The sequence below is a fragment of the Spermophilus citellus genome (genome assembly GCF_964194105.1).
Source record: "Spermophilus citellus genome assembly, chromosome: 2".
NCBI lineage: Eukaryota > Metazoa > Chordata > Mammalia > Rodentia > Sciuridae > Spermophilus > Spermophilus citellus.
Genome location: NC_138183.1, coordinates 172,993,796 through 173,016,208, shown reverse-complemented (window position 1 = coordinate 173,016,208; position 22,413 = coordinate 172,993,796). Strand labels below are relative to the sequence as shown.

General features: G+C 37.5%; 1 protein-coding gene across 1 annotated transcript in view; it reads right to left on the bottom strand.

Moving 5' to 3' along the window:
* Positions 1–696: 696 nt before the first annotated feature.
* Positions 697–22,413, bottom strand: part of MAML2 (mastermind like transcriptional coactivator 2) — a 329,063-nt gene continuing 307,346 nt past the window's right edge. Inside the window, exons 3-5 of the mRNA XM_081267902.1 lie at positions 13,597–13,800; positions 6,269–6,380; positions 697–4,879 (exon numbers count right to left, since the gene is read on the bottom strand). Of these exons, the coding sequence (XP_081124028.1) occupies positions 3,864–4,879; positions 6,269–6,380; positions 13,597–13,800 (1,332 nt within the window). The 3' untranslated portion in view covers positions 697–3,863. The remainder of the gene's footprint in view (positions 4,880–6,268; positions 6,381–13,596; positions 13,801–22,413) is intronic.

Sequence of the window (22,413 nt, the reverse complement as noted above, 5' to 3'; positions counted from 1 at the left end):
AAATTGTGGATAAAATAATTAAAAATTTGAACTGCCTTTAGCAACCATAGTGTAGAAGGAGTTTGAGCTGTTCTCTCTTTTGTACTAACATTTATTCTCCCATCACCTTTCTCAAATTCTTTCCCTGGCTACATATTGAGGTTCAGAGATAATTTTGGAATTACATACTTCTTTCTCTTCATGTATGGTGTATAATACTTATCTTTGTTGGTGTTGGCTTTATGTGTTTACTATCCAATCTTTCAAGTTCTTTGGGACAAGGAGTATATAAAATATCAATTTTATTATTATTCCATTAATAATGCTAGTAAAACAGAGAATTGCATACATATTTTGGCAGAGGGGAAAGGGACAATGGAACCCTACCAACATATACAACAGTGGGGGAAGAGAATGCAGAAAGGTTCTTCTTTTCCTAGAGGCCCAGATTTCTCTCAGCCTCCTTGCTTCTCAAGAAGGGCTGAGTAGGGCTGGGGATGTGGCTGAAGCGGTAGCGCGCTCGCCTGGCATGCGTGCGGCCCGGGTTCGATCCTCAGCACCACATACCAACAAAGATGTTGTGTCCGCCGAGAACTAAAAAATAAATATTAAAAATTGTCTCTCTCTCCTCTCTCACTCTCTCTTTAAAAAAAAAAAAAAAAAAGAAGGGCTGAGTAAAGGTGCTCAGGCAGGCTGTGGTTTGGGGGCCCTGTGTTCCCTCAGCCCAGTCTGACCAAATGCCACAAAGCAAGTCAGACAAATCCCCACAATGCCTGAGAATTAGGCAGTAATTAATAGGTGCTGTGCAGATAAAATTTTAATACAAACTTTCTAAGTGAATTAAAGAACATTAAAATGACATGACTCAGCATTTAGCTAGTACTAAAAGCTTCCTACAGAATAAATTTGACTGTAAGTATCCATTACTATTAATAGTTCTCAGAATTTTCTGGGATGTAGTAACAATATCATTGGTGAATGGAAAGTATGACTTCATACAAGAAAACCACCTCTGAATTTTTTAAAACTATTTTTTTTACACATGGAATTACATACAATACAAGTATTTACTTTACAAGTAGAAATCTTTACAGTTATGGGTTAAGTTACAGTAATGCAGGTAATATTAGTGCATTCACTTAGAGCGGAGTTATTTATCTTCAGGGCTTAACACAAAACCAAGAATGAATTATTTGCTTAAATTGCTTTCTAGTCTTTGAACTTGAAAAAAGGATGAAAAATTACTTCTACTGCTTGTATAATATATCAAAATGATAAACAATGCCAACAATTAAGTAGTCTGGTATTTCTACAAATGGAAGATTGTATTCCAACAGCTCTTAAGTTGTAAATCCTAAGGTTCTCACTAAATATGTCTATCAAATTGTCATTATCTCAGCTTTCAGGAAAATTGCGTCATCTTTGGTAATAGGCTGCCAACAAACAGAAACTATAGATTACACCATTTGTTCCAAAGAATCCTGTATTTTAATGAATAGCTGAATAAATAGACATTAATTATGAAATTCACATTAAGATAGAAGAAAATCCAAACATTCTGATTGCTTTATCTCTTAAATTTGATAGCTACTACAAAACATACTATTTATGTTAGGGTAAAAATAAACTGAATCACAGAGTGTAACTGGGAAGTGCTGGCAGATATATACAGAAACATGGAGGAGCAATGAAATAAAAGCATTCATATGTACATTATTTTTCCTTTCTTTTTGCATGGAGAAACACTGTTTTATAAAATGAGAAAACACACAGTAGACCACATGCAACAAGGACGAATACAATGTGCACAGTAGAGTAATAAAATAAGACGCAAGAACTATGGGTTTAATAAAGAATTTGAGAGCAGAAAAAAAGGAAAGAATTGAAACCTGGAATGCTTTCTTATTAAGGTTTCAGAATATAAGTTTGTCTAACAAGCCTCTTGATAATTTTCAAAGGTTCCCACTTGACCACCTATGGTTTAAGTGTAGAGCTAAAAATAAACCATATTATTGTACAAAACTTTGCATATTAGCATACAAAAGGTAACAATTTACTTTTTGTATAAAATATAACCTTTTGATAGTATATTTATTTCACATATGTATAAATATAACCCAAAGTATATGTTTTAAGTATTTCTACCAAAATATTCTTTACAAAAGTTTACAAAACAAATCATTTATTTATATTTACAAATTAGCACAGAAAATCTGAGCCAGTGATGTTGGTATTCTATAAAGGAAGGAGGGTGCCTCTAGACGTTTTTAAAGACTGGGAGAGGGCTTTGCAGAACTTTCAAAATGTGTTCTTTCAATGCCATGGTGGTGCACATCCATAATCCCAGCTACTTGGGAGAATGAGGCAGGAGGATCGTAAGTTCAAGGCCAGCCTGGGCAATATGTCAGGACTCAATTTAAAAAAGTGTCTTCTTTTTTGAACAGATATTTAAAGACTTGGTTTTTAAATGACTTCAATTAAAGTACATTTGATACTTAAATATGAATGTATAACTAAAATGCTGACAATAACCTTTGCTCCTCTGTAATTAGTATATTTTGCATCCTTCCCAAATCTGCACATCTTACCCACTTTTAGCTCATCTGTATATGGGTACTGAGATCAAATTACTCAATAAAAACTTTGTTTGATATAGTACTCAGCCCTGTGGGATAAAACTTAGATATGAAGGGCCCATAGCATGTGGCAAGGAATTATCACATCAGGGACAGAAGAATGAATAGGCCACAACTAACATACTACATCTTATTTAGCTATTCACCCCAATTAAAATAATGTTTTCTCTTCCAATTATGCTTTCCTCTAAACTCTATGAAGTAGATTTGTACCCACTCCTACCTGCTACTTCTGTTTCTTTTACCTCCAATTAAAACTCAATACTTTCTTATCTTAGTTTTTATTTCCAACTTCCTTTTCTTACAAACCATTCTCTAGTCATCAAAATTAGTATGGAAGACAGGCTCAATTTCACTCACCTCGGGAACAAACCAGTGAGAATCAATCATAATAAATAATACCTCAGGCTACTTCTGGCCAAATAAATCTCCTTATGGCAAGGTCCAGTGTCGGTTTTTTAAAAAATGAAATCTGATACAGACAGGTGTGCACCAGTATTTCAGTATGATTAGGACAAGTCTTATTTGCATCTAAAACTTGGTAGGGAATGGATTCAGATGGTTGTGGAAACCAACATCGAGTTATGCAGCCCTTCATTCTTATTTCATTACTAGATACAACATCCCACTGAATTATAGAATATGTGGGACAATTGCAAAAATGAGGACCAAATCTAGGGAAGAAATTCTATCATCAGCTGGATGTTTTCTAGATTCTGGCTTTCCCTCACCTAGAACACCGTTCAGTTACTCCAAACAAATCTATAACATTTCAATCTATCCTGCAAGCTTTAGGAAAATTAAATGAAAAGACAGTGGAAAATTAAACCACACATATCTATGAGAGTAAATTAAGGAATCTGCTGCTTGTTGCTTGGAACTAGTACCTCCCCGTGACACAGGGTTGAAACAAGCTACAAATTCTATTACTTTTCTTTCAGGGAGAAAAAGAGCTTGGGAGGTCTATTTTACACAATTAATTACACATTAATATCACAGTTCTGTTTGGATAAATTGGAAAATATGTCCTGGAGTTCGGATGGGGAAAAGAGATCCCAATGTTTTACTTTCAGGTTTCAGATTTTAAAAAAGAATTTGGACCAATATGTTCACTACAGCTAGTCTCTGTTTTTAAGCCACAGTATCTTCATGTAATCCATGTGGACGTCAAAAGTTTGGCCTTTACAGCGTCCTTGTAAAATTCTGCCATTAGTGCTTCGAGTTTGTGAACTGTCTGCCCTTTCTCCTTCAGGAGTTGTTCCCCAAGATTTCATCAAGATTGATGTCTTTCATCCAGTCATCATTGCCAGGCTCTGTCTTCAATAACGAATCAATGAAATCAGCATCACTGTTGAGGGCAGGACCCATGTTATCAGTCTGTGGGCCGAGGAAGTCAAAAGCTAAGTCACTGCCATGGTCAGTTCCTTGAAAAGCCCTGGAACTTTGGTTGGATGAAGGAAAAGTGTTGGGTGTCAGGGATGGTGGCTGGTTTATACCTGTCCTTGACTGATTCAACCCTGTCCCTGACTGGTTCAAATTAGACAAAATCTGTGTGCTTAGCTGATTGGGTCTGAGATTCAGACCCCTGAGTGGACCCATGGTTTGTCCATTTAATGCTTGGTTCATTGGGTTCATGGGTCTCATTTGCACAGCTGGTGTTAACTGGTTAGGAGGAGCCACTGCCCTCTGGGAGAATTGCTGGCTGCCCACTGCCTGCTGCAGTGACTGGTTTGGAGTATAGGCGGCAGGCGTTCCTGTAGGGAAGCGGACTCCTGTGGACTTCAGAGCTTCCTGCTGTTTGGTTGTTGCTTCTTGAGAGGCCCAGTTTGGTGCTGTTGTGTTGGATGTGATCATTACATTGGATGTTCTCTGGGTTGGCATGCTTGCCATATTGTGGGTTAAATTTGGTCTCAGTTGTTGTGAATTGCTAACAGATCCAGCTCCAAAAGTGGCCACATTGCTATTGTTATTTGGCCCTAAGGTAGATGACCGTGACATCAGAGGGTTGTTTTGATTGGCTATAAGTTGATTTGGATTTCTCTGTTGGGTCATTTGATTCATTCCTGAAGGGACACTATATGTGCCAGGCTGATTACAAGGCAGATTTCCATACATCCCAATGTTCTGAACTGCTGTGGATAATGATGGCATTCTTGTTCCATGAGCAGTAGACATGAGGCTGGAATTGGGAGTTAAAATTGTGTGTGTCGAAACTGGGTTTGTCAAAGCCTGGTTAGAGTTCAAACTCATCGTCGATGAGCCACCTAAGAAAGAGAAGAGAATTAGATCCACTCATATGGGGGATATTATCTCCTTCTTTATAAGCAATTTGCAAGACCTTACCGCCTCTGAAACTGATTTTAGATGCAAGAGCAATTTAAGATAAATAATCATTGAACATATTATGTAAAAAGAATAAGACAGCTTTGAGGAGAAACATCACCTTGAGTCACTCCTTAGTTCAGAGTTTACACATTATAGAAAGAGCACTAAAATAGGGTGGCTTTCTCTTATAGATAGCAGGGAAAGGAGGAGATAGTGAAAACTTGTAAAGAAGGCCTAAACTAAGAAGGCCTTCGCCTAAGTAACTACATTTTAAAATAAAACTGTAGTCTCCACTAGCCAAGCCTATGAAGCCCTCCAATACTGTCTTCGGGCATAGCTTGATAAAATAAGTATTTTCCACAACCCTGATAAAACTCAGAGTTAAGTCATTGTCATTTGCCTTCACCCTGATAAAGGCAGAGGCGAGAGATCAGGGTGGAAACCAGCAGACCAGATGTCCTGACCCCAGAATGAAAGACATCACTGAGAGACTTGGCAACAGCTGATAGGGATTGAAAGGACGAGTAGTAACCTCAACATTTAGCATAAATGATGGAGCAAATGAATCAACCAGCTGACACTGATGCCCACATGCCAGAGAGCCTGATGAGGACTTAGACTAACATCCCAACTCTTCTCATCATTTGCCTGGTCCTCTGCATCATCCTTATCACTCTCAAACTCTACAGCCACATCTTGACCTTGGTGAGAACAGCAACTTCTTCTGAGGACCCTCTCCTCAGTCGGCAAGTCTTCATCGCTTCCTGACCTGATCACTATGGTCTGAGTGTGCATCTGCTGGACTTAAGGTCTAAGACTTGAGGCTTTAGATCTGGCACTTGAGCTTAGCATGCAGAGGGAATGTCTGTAATAGGTCTGTCATAATTAAGGATATTTGCAGTGCTTAGAGTTAACTTAGAATTGTTTTCTTTGAATTGATTATGTCTATTGCAGTGCCCAGCATTAAGGATAGTCATTTTCTTGATTAAGAACCTATAGAGGGTCTGGGGCTGTGGCTCAGTGGTAGAGCGCTCACCTAGCATATGTGACGAGCTGGGTTCAATCCTCAGCACCACATAAAAATAAACAAATAAAATAAAGGTATTATGTCCAACTATGACTAAAAATTTTTTTTTGAAAAGTACCTATAGAGTGGAATTGTATTGAGTGATTTGAGTGAATAAAGCATTGAAAAGGGCAGAAGCATGTGGACATTTTTTATTTCTCCCTCTCGAGTGCGTAAGTTGCACCTTTGTTCGTCGCAACAAAACTGAACAGTTTTCTTCTTTTCACAGTTATGATTTTTACTATTTTTAAAAAATACTTACCAGAATACTGAGCAGCTGGTTGCAGATTGCCAACATTTCTTCTTTGGTCTTTGTAATCTGGGGGTGGCCTTGTCAAATGTCGGTTTATCTGATCTTGTGGAGCCATTTTCTCCTTGAAAACACAAAAAGAAAACATGTTAATTTGTATCATTACTTTTTCACTTATGAAATCTATGTACTATTGAAAAAGGTAAGAATACAGGAAAAATTTGGTAGTCAAAAGTTATAAAGTATGGCCTTATTTAGTAGTGCTAATTCAGAGACAAATCTTTTCAATTTCAATAAACTTTCTGCATGGAAATGTCATTTTTTCTCCATAACATACAACATGTGTTTTGGGTGTAATAACTACTCTCATTTCCTTTATTTTGCAATTAGTTTTCAATAATAACTAAAGTTCAGTGAGTTTTGAGACAACATTTCTAGTTTTATGTCGTAGCATGCCTGATATGTTTTTATATCTATGTATGACTCAGGTGCCACAAGTTTGGAAAACCTAAGAGTAGCATTGTCAGATAAAATACTGAACACCATGGAATTCTGTATTTTTATTTGTCAAATCTGGTAACCCAAAAGAGGAAGAAATATTAGGCACTATATGCCCTCTTTTGACCCCTCATAATTAATCTTCCAAGGTAAGTATGATTACTCTCGCTAAAAAAAAAAAAAGAGAAAGAAAATGGAAGCTTTGTTAGACTAAGTAACTTGCTAATAGTCACATAGTATACAAGAGAGACCAAATCCTGAGTCCAAAACTTGAGACTTTTTCCTACCATATAAAAATACAAGAATTCCTTGATATTCTGGTTATCAGTGCCCCATTCTAATAGCATAGAATTTTGTCAAACTCCCTTCTATTCTTTCTTCTGGAACCAGCCACTTATAGATCTTCAGAATAGGTGAGTTTGGGACATGTTATGGTTTGCATTGAGGTGTCCCCCCAAAGCTCCTTTGTTAATGCACCAATATTGGGTGGTAAAATGGCAATGGGAGCTCTAACCTAATCAATCCATCCTAGTTTGAAAGGACTGACCCAGTGGTAACTGTAGGCAATTGGGTCATGGGTGTAGGTGGGTCACTAGGTGAGATGGGTCACTAGGGAGGTGTCCTAGAAGGGTTCACTTTCCCTGTAGCTGCACCCCCTCCATTTCCTGGCTGCCTTGAAGTGAGAAGCACTACTTTGCCACACCCTCCTGCAAAAAAGTTCTGCCTCACCTTGGCCCTAGAGCAATGGACTCAGCCGACTATCAACTAAACCTCTGGAATCTCCTTTAAGTGTTCTCAACAGGTATTTGGTGACAGCTTTGTCAAAGCTGACTAACATAAGAGGTAAAGAGATATAAATATTACTTGACTTTTTTAGATTGTCAGTGCCTTCAGTCAAAGACAACCAGGAATAAACCTATTGGGTTTGTTACCTCATTCCAGCAAGGGAGAACATATATCCTGGAGAACCATAGGGGTGTCTCAGTAGGAGCGCATGTTGGAAAGAGCCCACCACACGATTTGGACTTTGGGTGATTTAGGGAGGGTCTAAGTAAGAGGAAATTTTTTTTTTCTAGATTGAAAGCTGTCAGAAAATGACATTGACTGTATGACTGAGTAAAGAAGTATTTATCTATTTAGCAAAGGAGGCAGATGTGTGGCATTTTGTGGGTCACACAATGACCTTGTTTGTGTTTGTTTTTGGACAAAATTATGAAGTAGCCTTATTTTGTCTCACTTTATCATGGTATCAGAGTAACTGTCTGAGGTTGATATTTTGTAAGCTTGTTTATGTTCAACAGAGAACAAAATAACTTGGCTCTGAATGTCGTTTCAGTTCTGGAACTCAAGGGCTGCTTTTTTTCTTTCTTAGCGTGGATCAGGAAACTTTTGGAATTGCTTCACAGATTTTGTATATACTCCAAAGCAACCTCTATGTTCAAAGATAAAAATAATTGGCATAGGTAGAACAGAACACTACAATTACAGAAAAGTTAATAAATAGGAAAAAAAAAAACAACCCTTGTAATAGATGAGTCAATTAACTGGAAGCCAAATGTGCTCTGCCTAATTAGAACTCACTTCAACCATGGGCTTCTCAGTTTCCCATCAAATCCCAAACCTTCTGAGTAGAAAACATCTACTATAAAGTGAGGGAAAGGGCCTTAAGACAACAACAAATCATTTCTTGTTTCTAAGAAGGAAACTTGAAAGACAGTATTTTTTGGACATCAAGTAACTCATATAAAACACAAATCTGATGAGCTAAGTGTAAATGAATCAGAAACATATGGATTACATTTTATTTAAGCACGGGTTTACAAATTAAGGGGAAAAGTGGTTGGTGAAACTCTTTTCTGGTTTTGCCCAAAACCTAAATGTTTTTTAAAAAAAACAGCTTGAGATGTTCTACGAACCCAAATGTGGCAATGTGCAAGGATCCCTGTTGTAAACTATTGTGTAAACTGACAGTTTTGAATTTTAAGCCAAGCATAGGACTTTCTGAATTTTTCTCCTTTCCAAAAAACATCTTTCTTACAGACTTAGGTGTTTCTACTAAGGATGAGAGGACATACGTGCATACGTGTGTGCATTTGTGTGTGTGTGAGAGAGAGAGGGAATTAGGCCCTTGATTTTCCACAGTAGACTAGGTTTCAACCTGGATTTAGTTTTATTTTTGATGTGTTCCCCAAAATCTTTCTTTTACTCCCAGGGCTCAATTGTTGTTGTTCAAAGGGTTAACATACACCTCTCTGAAACTTGAGTTCCTTAAACCACCTTCCCACAAATAAGGTAGACCTAATGGCCTTGTGCACAGATATTACCTAGAATTGCCATGCCTTTGCTTTGGGCAGAAGGGTAATGAAGCCTAGATTCTAATGCTGAATGGAGATAGCTACATTTTACAAGAGAATGACATTCCCATCCTACGCAAATGTAAACTCACAGGCCATCCCTGAAGTTACTACCGTGTAATATGAAATTTAGTTTATCAGTTAATTTTTCAGGACAAGCCACTTTCTTTTATCCAAAACCCTAAGATATAAATCATTCATACATGTACATATCTGTCTTGCTTTAGTCTCCTCATCTGTAAAAAGGTGAGATCTGTATAATTATAGGACCTTCCTCATACTCCTATTTTAAGGATAATCCTTTAATTCTGTAAAAACTCAGCATGGTATCTGGCACACAGTAGGTGTACAATACGTGTCAGTAATGATGATGTTCATTGCAACAGGAATTGCTCATTTCTTTGTGCTTCATTGGTGGGAGAACAGAGAGTAACAGACTTTCATGAGAAAATGTCTCAATTTAGGTGTCTATCTGGTCTTGCCAACTGACTGCAAAGGACTACAAAGCATATGCTAATGTAAAGTGGTATCAAAGACTGTTTCTTCCTGGATATGCTAAAAAGCATAGGCACCCTCAATGGTGTTCAAACAAAGGGAAAGTGAATGGTTTATAAAAATCACAAAAGGTGCAGCCTCATTCTCATGCATCTCCCACAGCTTATGCCACTGCCCTTTGCACCTGTCCCAGTGTGACTCAACGGGGGCTTGGTGAGAGGCCAGGGCCAGACTAGATCTTTTTTTTTTTTTTTTTTTTTTTTTTTTTTTTTACATTTTTTTTTATTGGTTGTTCACAACATTACAAAGCTCTTGACATATCATATTTCATACATTAGATTGACATGGGTTATGAACTCCCAATTTTACCCCAAATACAGATTGCAGAATCACGTCAGTTACACATCCACAATTTTACATAATGCCCTATTAGTAATTGTTGTATTCTGCTACCTTTCCTATCCCCTACTATCCCCCCTCCCCTCCCCTCCCATCTTCTCTCTCTACCCCATCTACTGTAATTCATTTCTCTCTTTGTTTATTTTCCCATTCCCCTCACAACCTCTTATATGTAATTTTGTTTAGCAATGAGTGTCTCCCTTCATTTCCATGCAATTTCCCTTTTCTCTCCCTTTCCCTCCCATCTCAAGTCTCTGTTTAATGTTACTCTTTTCTTCCTACTCTTCCTCCCTGCTCTGTTCATACTTGCTCTCATTATATCAAAGAAGACATTTGGTATCTGTTTTTTAGGGTTTGGCTAGCTTCACTAAGCATAATCTGCTCTAATGCCATCCATTTCCCTGAAAATTCTATGATTTTGTCATTTTTTATTGCTGCATAGTACTCCATTGTGTATAGATGCCACATTTTTTTTATCCATTCGTCTATTGAAGGGCATCTGGGTTGGTTCCACAGTCTAGCTATTGTGAATTGTGCTGCTATGAACATCGATGTGGCAGTGTCCCTGTAGCATGCTCTTTTAAGGTCTTCAGGGAATAGTCCGAGAAGGGCAATAGCAGGGTCAAATGGTGGTTCCATTCCCAGCTTTCCCATGAATCTCCAAACTGCTTTCCAAATTGGCCGCACCAATTTGCAGTCCCACCAGCAATGTATAAGTGTACCCTTTTCTCCACATCCTCGCCAGCACTTGTTGTTGTTTGAATTCATAGTGGCTGCCAATCTTACTGGAGTGAGATGGTATCTTAGGGTGGTTTTGATTTGCATTTCTCTGACTGCTAGAGATGGAGAGCATTTTTTCATGTACTTGTTGATTGATTGTATATCCTCCTCTGAGAAGTGTCTGTTCAGGTCCTTGGCCCATTTGTTGATTGGGTTATTTGTTATCTTATTGTCTAGTTTTTTGAGTTCTTTGTATACTCTGGATATTAGGGCTCTATCTGAAGTGTGAGGCGTAAAAATTAGTTCCCAGGATGTAGGCTCCCTATTTACCTCTCTTATTGTTTCTTTTGCTGAAAAAAAACTTTTAAGTTTAATTAAGTCCCATTTGTTGATTCTAGTTGTTAACTCTTGTGCTATGGGTGTCCTATTAAGGAATTTATAAAATAGAGGACACAGAGACTAACCCACAAAGTTACAACTATCTTATATTTGATAAAGGGGCTATAAGCATGCAATGGAGGAAGGATAGCATCTTCAACAAATGGTGTTGGGAAAACTGGAAATCCATATGCAACAAAATGAAACTGAATCCCTTTCTCTCGCCATGCACAAAAGTTAACTCAAAATGGATCAAGGAGCTTGATATCAAATCAGAAACTCTGCGTCTGATAGAAGATAAAGTTGGCTCCGATCTACAGACTAGATCTTCATGGAATGTGTATGCCACACTTTCTTGTCTTTGAGTCAGAGATGAAAATCCAGAAATCCAACCACTGCATGTCATCAGATTAGTAGTACTGATGGGAATAATAAAAATAAATAATAATAATAATAATACAAATACCTGTGTTGCAATGAACTCAATTTTAGATGGAATATTTTCTTTTCTCTCCTGCTTTTTGTTTCTAAGCTCTTTAGTTTATAAGGATAAAAGAAAAGGAGGAAGGGAAGAAAACAGATGGGAAGACCGAAGTTTTCAAAACTAGAATTTATAGGAAAAAACCAATGGAATCACTTTGTGATCCAGGCAGTGGCTCTCCTATACCTTATACATCAGGGTAGGACTCAAGGTCATCTGTAAATTTATTTCTTACTACTCCTTATTCATCATCAAATAAATTTATTTCTCATTATTTCTTCTGATATGTTCTGGACTTCCAACTTATTCCATTTATCATTTTTAAAAAACTTATGTGATCGTAATATTATTATTTATACTTTTCTTTATACATTACATCTTTCATAATGAAGTTTTAAACTAACAACAAATATATAACCGGGCTCTACCTTTTCTTCCTTGCTCCACCCTCCACGTGGCATGGGAGACCCTACCTACTCTCTCTGGCAGAATGCTATAGTCTTTCTAAGTCAAAGTCAAAATTTATCTTCTCTGGGAGATTATCTTCAATTTTCCTAGGCTGAATTTAATCTTTATCTCCATTACATTTTCTCTTACTATGTCTATACCTTAGCTATAATGCAAATCTGAATATAGTACTTCTTGTTTAAAGTCTGTAAAATCCTCTCCATTATTTTTCAGACAATGTAAGTTCTGGTTTATCAAGCTCTGTCCTCTGGCTTTCTTGCCATCACTTCCCTACCTTGTGCACATTCTATACAATGTATTATGCATTGTCCTTTATTGTCTCTGGATCTTTGAATATGCTGTTTCTTTGGGCTGGCACAACTCCCTAGTCTTCCTCCCTTCTCTCACTGTACCTTCAGACCTTCAGGAGATATAACTTCCTCTCAGAAACCATTTCTAGTAGTTTTTACAGCATAGGATTTGATCCCTGGATTCCAATGGCCTATTTATTTGACATCCCAGTGGGCTATACACTTTTCTGGGAGCAGAAAGGGTCTTTCTTCTTTATTGTTGTTTTTTCACTTAAATAAATATTTACTGAATAATTATGGTATTTACAACACTCTGCATTTCTGATTCTTACTACAAAGCTCCTTGAATATAAAGTTATTTGATGCAATTTTTTCTCTTTTCTTTTTTTGCTGTGCTAGGGATTGAATTCATGGCCTCACATACTCTAAGTAAGTACTCTACTGCTGAGTTATATCTCCATCCCTTATTTTTCTGTTTTCTTTCTATCTTAATTCTTTTATTCTGGAGATGTATAACTTTGTCCCTTTTTTATTTCATTTGGTCAAATAGTTTGAAGGCAAAGAATGAAAACTGTTATAGATGGGGGCTGTGTTTTTGACAGGGAGGAAGGGATCAGATCAGATATTTTATATTTACATCTGAGGATACAGAGGGATAAACAGATAAATATTGAAGTTGGATTTATGCTTAGGTAGTGTTTGAGAAACACGACTTTGCCTTTCTTAAAAGGTCATATAAATGGGGCAAAAATAGGAAATATACTTTTAATTTTCTTAAAAATCATCTTCCATTCTGAGATTCTGTGTTTTAAAAGCCAGATCTTAGTTTTGAAACTTCATGTTGAATTTTTAAACTGCTTTTAAAACTCATTTATCTCTAAAATCAGTTTGGATATGAGTTCATTAAAATTCTATTCACTATTTCTGCCCCTTGGGGCTGGGGAACAACAGTGGTTTCTTTTGCTTGATTCAAATGCCCATGTTAGTCATTCTAGGCATTCCTGTGCCGGGCAGGGCGAGTGAGCCAAGGTGCTGTGCATTCCAAGTGTCCAGCAGCTGGAAAGTCAAGTTTTTTTTTTTTTTTTTCCTGCAATGCTTTAAACATATATAGTTAGCCTCCTTTACAGCCAGGACACCCTTGTCGCTGTTACGGAAGTCGGCACAGAGAAAAGGGCAACAAATAGAAATGGAAAAGAATGACCTCCTTCTCTTGAACCAACAAGTATGTGCCTTAGAAGTTAGCAAAAAAAATTTTACCGCATCAACCAGCATCTGCTGCTGGAGAAGAAGCTGCTGTTTCTGCTCCATGATCTGCCTCTGTAGAGTCTGTTTCTTTCCCATCAATTGCTGATTCAACAGTGACTGCTGGGAGTTCATGTAACCACTTCCAGTGTTTGGATTTGAGCAGGGGTTGGGACTTGGACTTGGGCCTGTGTTCTGGCCTACCACAGAGTGTTGATCCTAAAGAAGAGAAAGGAGGGGGAAGCTACCGTGAATTAAAAGAAGAAAAATGTAGCACAAAGATCACAAGCTTAGATTCCAAACATTTTTCATCCTGTTAAAGATTGACCATGCTTAATGGGTTGGAGATCAGAGAATTTCTTTTGAAATGTAGACATAACTGCATATCACAACAACCAAAGCAGGTAGGTTAATGACATCAGGACCCTGGATCAGCTCCCATGTGACTCTGATGGTGCAGCCTCCACATTCCAGAAAGTGTAGAACCTCAAAGAAAAAAAAAAGTACTATAAAACATATGGCAAGCCTTTCAATTTCTCAGGAACAAACACCATAGAGTAAAAAGTATGTCCTTTTCCCTAGAGTTAGCATGTATTATTGCTGACCCAGAGATCAAAATGATGTTCCAAGTTGCGTATTTAACAATTTAATGACCATTTTGGACAGACGGCATTCTTCCTTGCCCAGCTTTCTATGACACGAGGGCAGGAAGGCCTATGAACTTCTGTTTTTCAAACACTTTGAAACCTGGAAAGATTTCACTTCTAAGACACTTGTTAATTTCACTCCCTCATCAATAACTCAGGAATCTCAGAGCATTATCCAGTAGAACACCTAACCTACAGAAGATAAAAAAAAAATATTGATTAAAAACTCACATTGCATATCAAATAAGATGGATATTGGTGAATTGCCATTCTAATTTGAATAATTTTCCAGTGCATAGGCACTGACAGCTCAGGACCCCACAGGGCAGAAAGCCAAACCCCGTCAAGTATTCTCATGAATTCCCAATGATGTGTTTAGGATTGAGCTACTGGGTAAAAAAGACTAGAAAACATAGTTTTGACCTTTGAGAATTTATCACCTAAGTAAGGGATAATACACTTATGTTTATAAAGATGAGAAATTATGGAAGCACACTTTAGATTATATAAACACAAAGATCCCCAGACTTTGATGTAACCATTTGAGAATCAGGTTATAATGCAGATGCCCTGGCTTGCCTGCACCAACCAATCTGTTCTTTCCTCAGGGCTGAGTACCCTTGCGTTTAAGAGTGGAAGGGAATGTGTTGGGAAGAAAAATCAAACAGCAGGAACAGGGTGGGGGAGATCCTCCTCACCAGTTTGTTCAAAATAATCAAAGCCATCTCTGGAGGACATCTTCTGAGGCTCTGAAGGAGTCAGCCTCTAATACATTTATATCCCCATAACCAGTCAGTTCTTTCAGTGTTAAATCCACCATGGCCCTTAGAAAAGATTTTGTGTGTCTACAGACCACTAGGAATATGGACAGGAAGACAGCACTTGAGAATCACTAACAGAATGGTAGTGGAGGAAGATCTTTGAATTGAATGTCTTGGAGGACAAGTAGAAGGGGAAATACATGGAGGATTGAGGGTAGAGCCTTTTGAGTCCATGCAGACCAAGGAGAGGGAAGCAGAGCCTGTGTTTGGGAGAAAGAGGCAAGTCAGAGAAGTGTAAAGATTGGTGGTAGAAGAAATCAAGCTGAGAGGGAATATATATGAGGCAGGGGTTGGCCCTCCACACTCTATTTCAACGAGAATAGGAATCTGCTCTTTTCTGTGACATCATTTGGAGTTTTACACAAGACTTTGAAAAGAGTATTTCATGTTTTTAAAAAAAATGGCTGACAAACATAGGTAGGGAAATTTAAAAGATTTTTCAGACTTCTTTGAACAGCCATACAATGGACAAAAGCATGAGCTCTGGAGACTGGGCCTCCTTGGTTGTGGCATTTATTAGTTGTGTGGTCTGGTAGAAGTTAATTCACCTCTGTAAGTTTGCATTTCCTTAACTGTAAAATAAGAACAGTAATGGTACTAACTCCTTGGGGTTCCTGGAAGAATTAGGGTTGATAATCCAATGCCTAGCACACAGAAAGTACTCAGTAATGATAATTGTTCATAACTGTTAATGTTACTCAACACAAAGGAGCTATAATCTGTTTTTGTTTGATTTTTCCTTGTGAAGCAAAGGACACAGGTCTTGCAGACTGCTGAAAGCTGTTCTGTGTCAGCTTTATTAGAAATGGAGAGCTCTCCATTCAGTTGCAGGTTATGATTATGAGCCACTGATGGAGTCAGGGAATTACCTTCATTCTCCTACACGGAGATGTTAAAAAATGGGCTGTCTTTGGGGGTGAGCTTCTTTTACCTATGTTATAGGACTGCTCAGGACTCCAACACTATGTTCTTTGTTATATTGGCCTCTTTTTAAACATCTAATTATTTTTTCATACAGCAACCAATATACATTTACCAAGTACTGTGAAATGAAGGTAATTACATTAATGACATAAAATAAATCAGGTAAAATTTAGAAGAGTGTCAGGAACATAAAACTTAATAACACATGATCTTAAATAAATTCTCCTTATCAATTATCAATAATTTGCTTATTTACATGTTTTTGTATTTTTTTATATTACAGAATGCTTTAGAGACCATTGTCCTTGTGAAAGAGCTTATACTTATACTATAAGGTATATTTGAACTGCAGATGTGATCTGATGAGTCCCCAGATGTTTTAAACACAGGTTGGCCCTTCTGCTCTCTAGTTGGCCATAGTCTCCTCTACTTCATATTTATTATAGCCAGCTGTCTCCTTCATTTGTATTATGTCTCCAGTCTATGTAATTAAGTAGAGTTAAGATCCATAGCTTACAAATTATGTAGCAAGATAAGATATGCCACACACCATACATACATATTCACCCAAAGTTGTGATAGTAAGAAGTGATGCCTAATAATTTTCACTGGGTAGTATGAAACCTACTAGTACCTTCGGGTTAAGACCCAGATCACCTAATACCTAGTCTAGTTTCTCATGCACCCATCAATGAATTTGACAAATTTGCTGAATGTCAATTATGTGCTAGGAAGTTTTCTATTTTCTAGAGTTTAAAAAAAGTATTTAGAAATAAAAATAAAACCATGAGAAGGAAAAGAGGTGGACAGAGTTTTCAATGGCAAAATTGGTGAACTTCAAAATGATTTCTGGAAAGATCAGGAAACCACCCTTCTCTAAGATTTTAAAAAGATTTTCACATGTGCCAAGAAAATGTAGCTATGTGTCTTTCTCTCTCTAATTAAACAGATGGACTGTGCTAAATTTAGTTTCACTCCTTCACAATCCTAAAAGATATTCTAGGACTCCTTTCCCTAGAGTCCAAGGGTTCTCTAAATTTAAAACTAGTGATGAGGTGAAGGTTCACTGGTATGAAGGAAAGAATAAGAGATATATGCTCTTTTTGGAGTTTTGTAGATTTTTAATTGTGGCTTCTAGTCCATGGACCCTACCTTGTGCTCTTCTATATACATTCTTTCAATTAATGATTAAAGTAATATTTTGCTGCTATCACATTTTTTTGCCCTTATGTTAGCTGTGAAACACAAAACACCTCCTTCGCAGACTCACTGTCATTGCCAAGATGTTGTGCAAACTTTAGTACATAAAATATTTTGAAAGAAAAATATGCTCCAATGCATTGGCTCTGGTTTCCATGTTCAGCTTCAATCTTTGCCTTAAACTCAGTCATGTAGAACTTGAGATCACAGAAATCATCTGTTTCTCCCCCAACACATTTTCTCTGGAAGGGCATGTAAAGGTCATGGTAAAAAGAGCACACCTTTAGCCTATAAATGACAGTGTATATGTGTGATTGTGGGTAAATTTATACTATTCCCATTAATGTAGTCTTTTATGTAAAAAAAAAAAACAATTTTCTAGAGAAACTCAAGTTAAATACTGATGTGTCAGCAAGTAATAGCCACATGACTATTCCATTTTGTGTTTTTTTTCCTGTTTTTACTATAAAATTGCAGTAGTTAATATTTACCTACAAATTAGGTTTTGATCCCATTCTCCTGGGATTTAATATTAATTTACATTTAATATGTATTTATAATGATTCACATGAATGTGAGAGAGTGTGCATGTATTTTGAGATTTTTAGAGTCCTTTCACAATGTTTTTAAGTCACTAAGATAGGGTAGCATGCCAGTGCTTAAACATGGTTCAAGTTTCTTGATCTTTGTTTTCATCCAGCCCATAACTGCTAGACCAATGAAATTACACATTTGTATTCTACCAATAATCAACCTGTCTTCAGAATTCTTAACTTCTCTCTACTTTTATTCATTCATTCACTCATCTAATGTTTGTTGAGCATTTACTATGCATCATGCATTCTTCTAGGCCTTGAGAATAAAGCAGCAAACAGACCAACATGACTTTTCATGAATCTGAAACAAACAAAATTTTTTATGAGTTTCAGAGTCAGAACCTTTTTGTGGAATGAATTTGTTTTTCCAAATGCCATCCCAACCAATAAGGGTTGGAGATCTCAATTAAGCATTTCTCTGGTTCTGCACAGTTGGTCCTACACTTACTCTAATGTCCAATTTTGAGCATCCTCTGTCTCTAAGGTTGTAGGCCTTTCATCAGCATCTCACTACTCTGTCTCAAACCACTATTAGCTTTTAGTTACCTAATTTATGCTCTTTCACTCTGAAAATATTTAAAAATTATCCCAAATCAGTAATGAATATCTCACAATAAATTCATGTACATATTTTTTAAAAATCTCCATCCTAGTCTATCATTTAAAAAGAACCTGGATATTCTTGATGGAGTCACTACATTCTAAATAACTATGGATTCAAACTCTATACAGACACTAGACAAAGCCTCTCTCTGACCATTCATCCACTTGCCCATCTATCCATCTATCCTATCCACCAACTTGTCTATTGTCAACCTGTCTGTCTATCTAGTCTAGTTCAAATTCAAAAGCAACAGTCCCCTTTATCACATTCCTAATCATTCAGCTTCTTATATTACAGAAAAATTCTTGGTATATTATTTGAAATGCTCTTCAGCATTTTGCTATTGTTATTAATAGCATATGAATGAAGAAAATGCTAAATATGGATCTTTGCACACAATGAATTCCATGCATTTCTTAAACAAATAAACAAACAAACATGTATCGACTGACTGTAACATATGTGCCAGAAATTTTGTTAGGTACTAGAGAAATCAAGATAATTTGGTCTTACAAGGCTTTCACCTCCAAGGAGAAAAAAATTATCATACTCTGAATTGTGGACAGTGATGTACCACAGCACCAAAGTATGTGACTACTAGAAAATCCTGCTGCTGCTTGCCTAAGCTTTTGATGTTTGTTTTTCTTTTTGTTTTGTTTGTTTTTGAGACAGGGTCTCCTAAGTTGGCCAGGCTGACCTTGAACTTGAGATCCTCCTGCCTCAGCCTCCTGGGTAGTTGGGATTGCAGGCATGTGCCTCCAGGCCAGGCTCACTTTTAAGTTTTGTAACTGTACTACTGATAGGCAATTTATTTCCCAGAATGCTGTTACAGATATTAGTAGACCATCTGGAAAATCATCTATGTGATAACTAAACCTTTTAGCTGGAGACAATCAAACAATTTTATAACTTGGCATGTGGGTTTTAAAGTATTGTAAATGTGTCAAAAGCATCCCTTCCCAAGTTTGTTACTTCGTTGGTTTAACATTTTGTTCATGGGTCACCACAGGAAGTACTTTTAACCCAATGAGTTGCAAACTATCTTTAAACCTCCTAGAAAATTAGGGGACATTTGAATTCATAATGGCAACTCTTATCTTCCCTGTAATTGCATTTCGCCAAAGATAATTTGAAGAACTTTTGAAAAAAGTCGAAATTTTAAAAATAAGAAAAAATCCTACTCCTCCAGCCTAACCAGCTGGCATCTAATTGAACATTTCTAGCATAAATATTTAAAGAAATGGTATGTATAAAGAAAATCTTGTAAATCTCAGTAGCAAACAGAGGCTGGCCACTGGGTCGTAATTCCACAAAATGTCTCTGCAAATCATGGTCAATATGTGTGAGATCTTTTTAAAAAATGTTAACTAATAAAATTCTGGGATTACCTCTTTCTTTCATTGTAAGGCAATACAAGGGATCCATCAATCAGGGCTGATTTCACCAAAAGGTAAAATGAAGTGCAGTTACACGTCTCTTAAAGCAGCAAACAAAAACATCCACTGTATCACTGAAGTATATTGAAACATTAGGACTTACTGAATTCAGTCAATTTCGATGCTAAAGCAGTTTTGTGGGATGAAGAGTGACACAGTAACTTTCACAAAGGAATCAAAGTTATAGGGCAGGTATTGTTCTCTCACTATTAAAAAATTTTAAAAAATATTTGTGTCATTCTAGGTATCTGGATAAAGTGTCCATTTCTCTTAACTTATTTAGAAGTTGGATATTTAATGATTTTTCCTCCCACAAAAATGAAATAATGTGGGTTTTTGAGATTTTGGCGTGGGATGACTGCCCTTTCTTTTTCTTGGCTTCCAGAGCAAGGCATCTGCAATTTGCAAAACAAATTCAAGATAAAGTACCCAGCTGGGCAAGTCTGTACAGTGGACCTCACATACTGGTTTGCTGTTCAATCAATCTTTTTTTCCCCCCTCTCTTCTTTCTTTCCCTCTTTTCCTCTTCTTTCCCTGTCTCAAGGAACTAACTGCTCAATTGTTCCTCCAGGCTATTCATCTTCTGAGCTGTCTGCTGATAAAGCCATTTACTTATCTCTGGCCTGAGAAACAAGCTGCCTTAACTGTTGCCTTCCCTCCAAGCTGGCAGGCCTACTCACTTCTTTCTTTGCTTGTGGCATGGAGAGTGAGGTAGCTGTGGGTGGCTAAAATAATTGAACATTCCTTGTCTGACACCACAACAATGGCAACAACAATAATGATGACAACAAAACAATTCATCAGGAAACCCTCCAGGAAACAGCCTGCAAACAGAAGGACTGAAGGGATAAGACACTCCTGTCCTCCGGTTGCCAGGTCTGCCAATCTCCTATTTCAAGGGTCAGCAGACAATGACAGGATGTGCCAAATCCCCCTGCCACCTTTTTTCGGTAAATAAAATTTTACTGGGGCACAGAGGTTCACACCCATTTACATATTATCCCTGGCTGGTCTCACACTCCAACAACAGAGGTGAAAGAGTTGTGACAGATACCTTAATCACTCACAAAGCATAAGGTGTTTACTATCTGGCCCTTTACAGGAAATGTTAGCTGACCCTTGTTCTATTTAGCTATATTGCCCAGGGAATGCTAGATATTTTTGTCTTTCATAGTAAATTAAAAACATATACCTTATAGAAAGTACCTAGAAATTCTTGGAAATAACCGGCAAATTGGGAATAAGAAATACTTATGAGATCTGTTTGCAATGGCCATCCGTTCCTGCAGCTACTATAGGTAAAGGAGACTGAAAGGCAACTTAGAGATCCTTCACCCAACTTCATTGTACTGATTACCCAGAAAGGTTAAGGAATTGACATGCACAAGGTCACACACACTGAAATGTGAAGAACATATATCCAAATCTAAGAAAATGCATCAAGGAGAAATAAACAGAAAAAAAATATTTGCTTGAAAGAAGTGTATGTAGCTTGTCTGATAGAACAGGATCTGTAGGAGTGAGGGGTCAGGTTAAGGAGATGCTGAAAGGTGGAGTGTGGATAAACAGAAGAATGTATTTGCTTTCATATTTTTTCTTGGTCCTTTACCATTATGAACAGTAGCTTAGCTTTTTTCCTCTACCTAATAGGGCTTTTTTTTTTTTTCACTTGCTCAGCAAGGAAATTCTGATTGTATGTTTATAATCTGTTTGGTTAAATGATTAGAATGAGTTTTGTGGTCACTATAGAGTTCATCCTTCAGATGTTACTTAATTTTCAAGTCACCAGGACACTGCATCTATTCTTAGCCTCTGGGGTGGACACTTATTATGGGTTGGCACAGAGACCAGTTCCATGAGTGAGGAAGCAGCACTGGGGTAGGAGAACAGCCAGGAACAAAACGTCAGTGGGTCAGGGTGGAGTGGCAAGAGTTTGGTAACTCAGGGGAAGGAATGAGAAATTGGTCTTAAAAGAGAAATTCTTCAACTTTAGAAGGGCTTTTTGTGGCAGGCCTGAACTTTCTGCTTTGTAAGTTGGCTTCAGCTTTCTGCCCCTGGAACAGTGGTTTCAAACCTTTCTATGCATCACAGTGCCTTCTGAGGACATCACCAAGCTGTGGATTCTGCTCTCCTCTCATTCCCATAAACACAGAGATGACTAGGGATTTTGTCTAACAATTTCAGGGAGTTTACAAAGTCTCTAAACATCTACAGACTGTACATAGTCCTCAGGCTGAAAACACCACCCCTACTCATTAAAGGTTAGTGTTTATGAAAGTCATGAAATGGCATTCCCTGGAGTACATCCTCTATACCGCACTGTCAGCTTGAAACTATCCACATTTTCCAGCAGAAGCAGAAAAGGGGGACAGAACTTCCTGTTTTGAGGCATATGGGGTGAAAATGCTGCCTGTTTTCAAAGGCAACTGGAAAACCAAAGAAAAAGAGGCAAAGTTGAAATCGGTTTAAAGCCAATGTTTTTGAAATGGGTATGCCACCTTGGAGGGGCCCTTGGCACAAAGGACATTTCAGGAAGGGCTAGTGGGAGATGATGGAGATCATGAGTGGACAACTACAATGACCATGTATCTGTTGCAAGGCAAG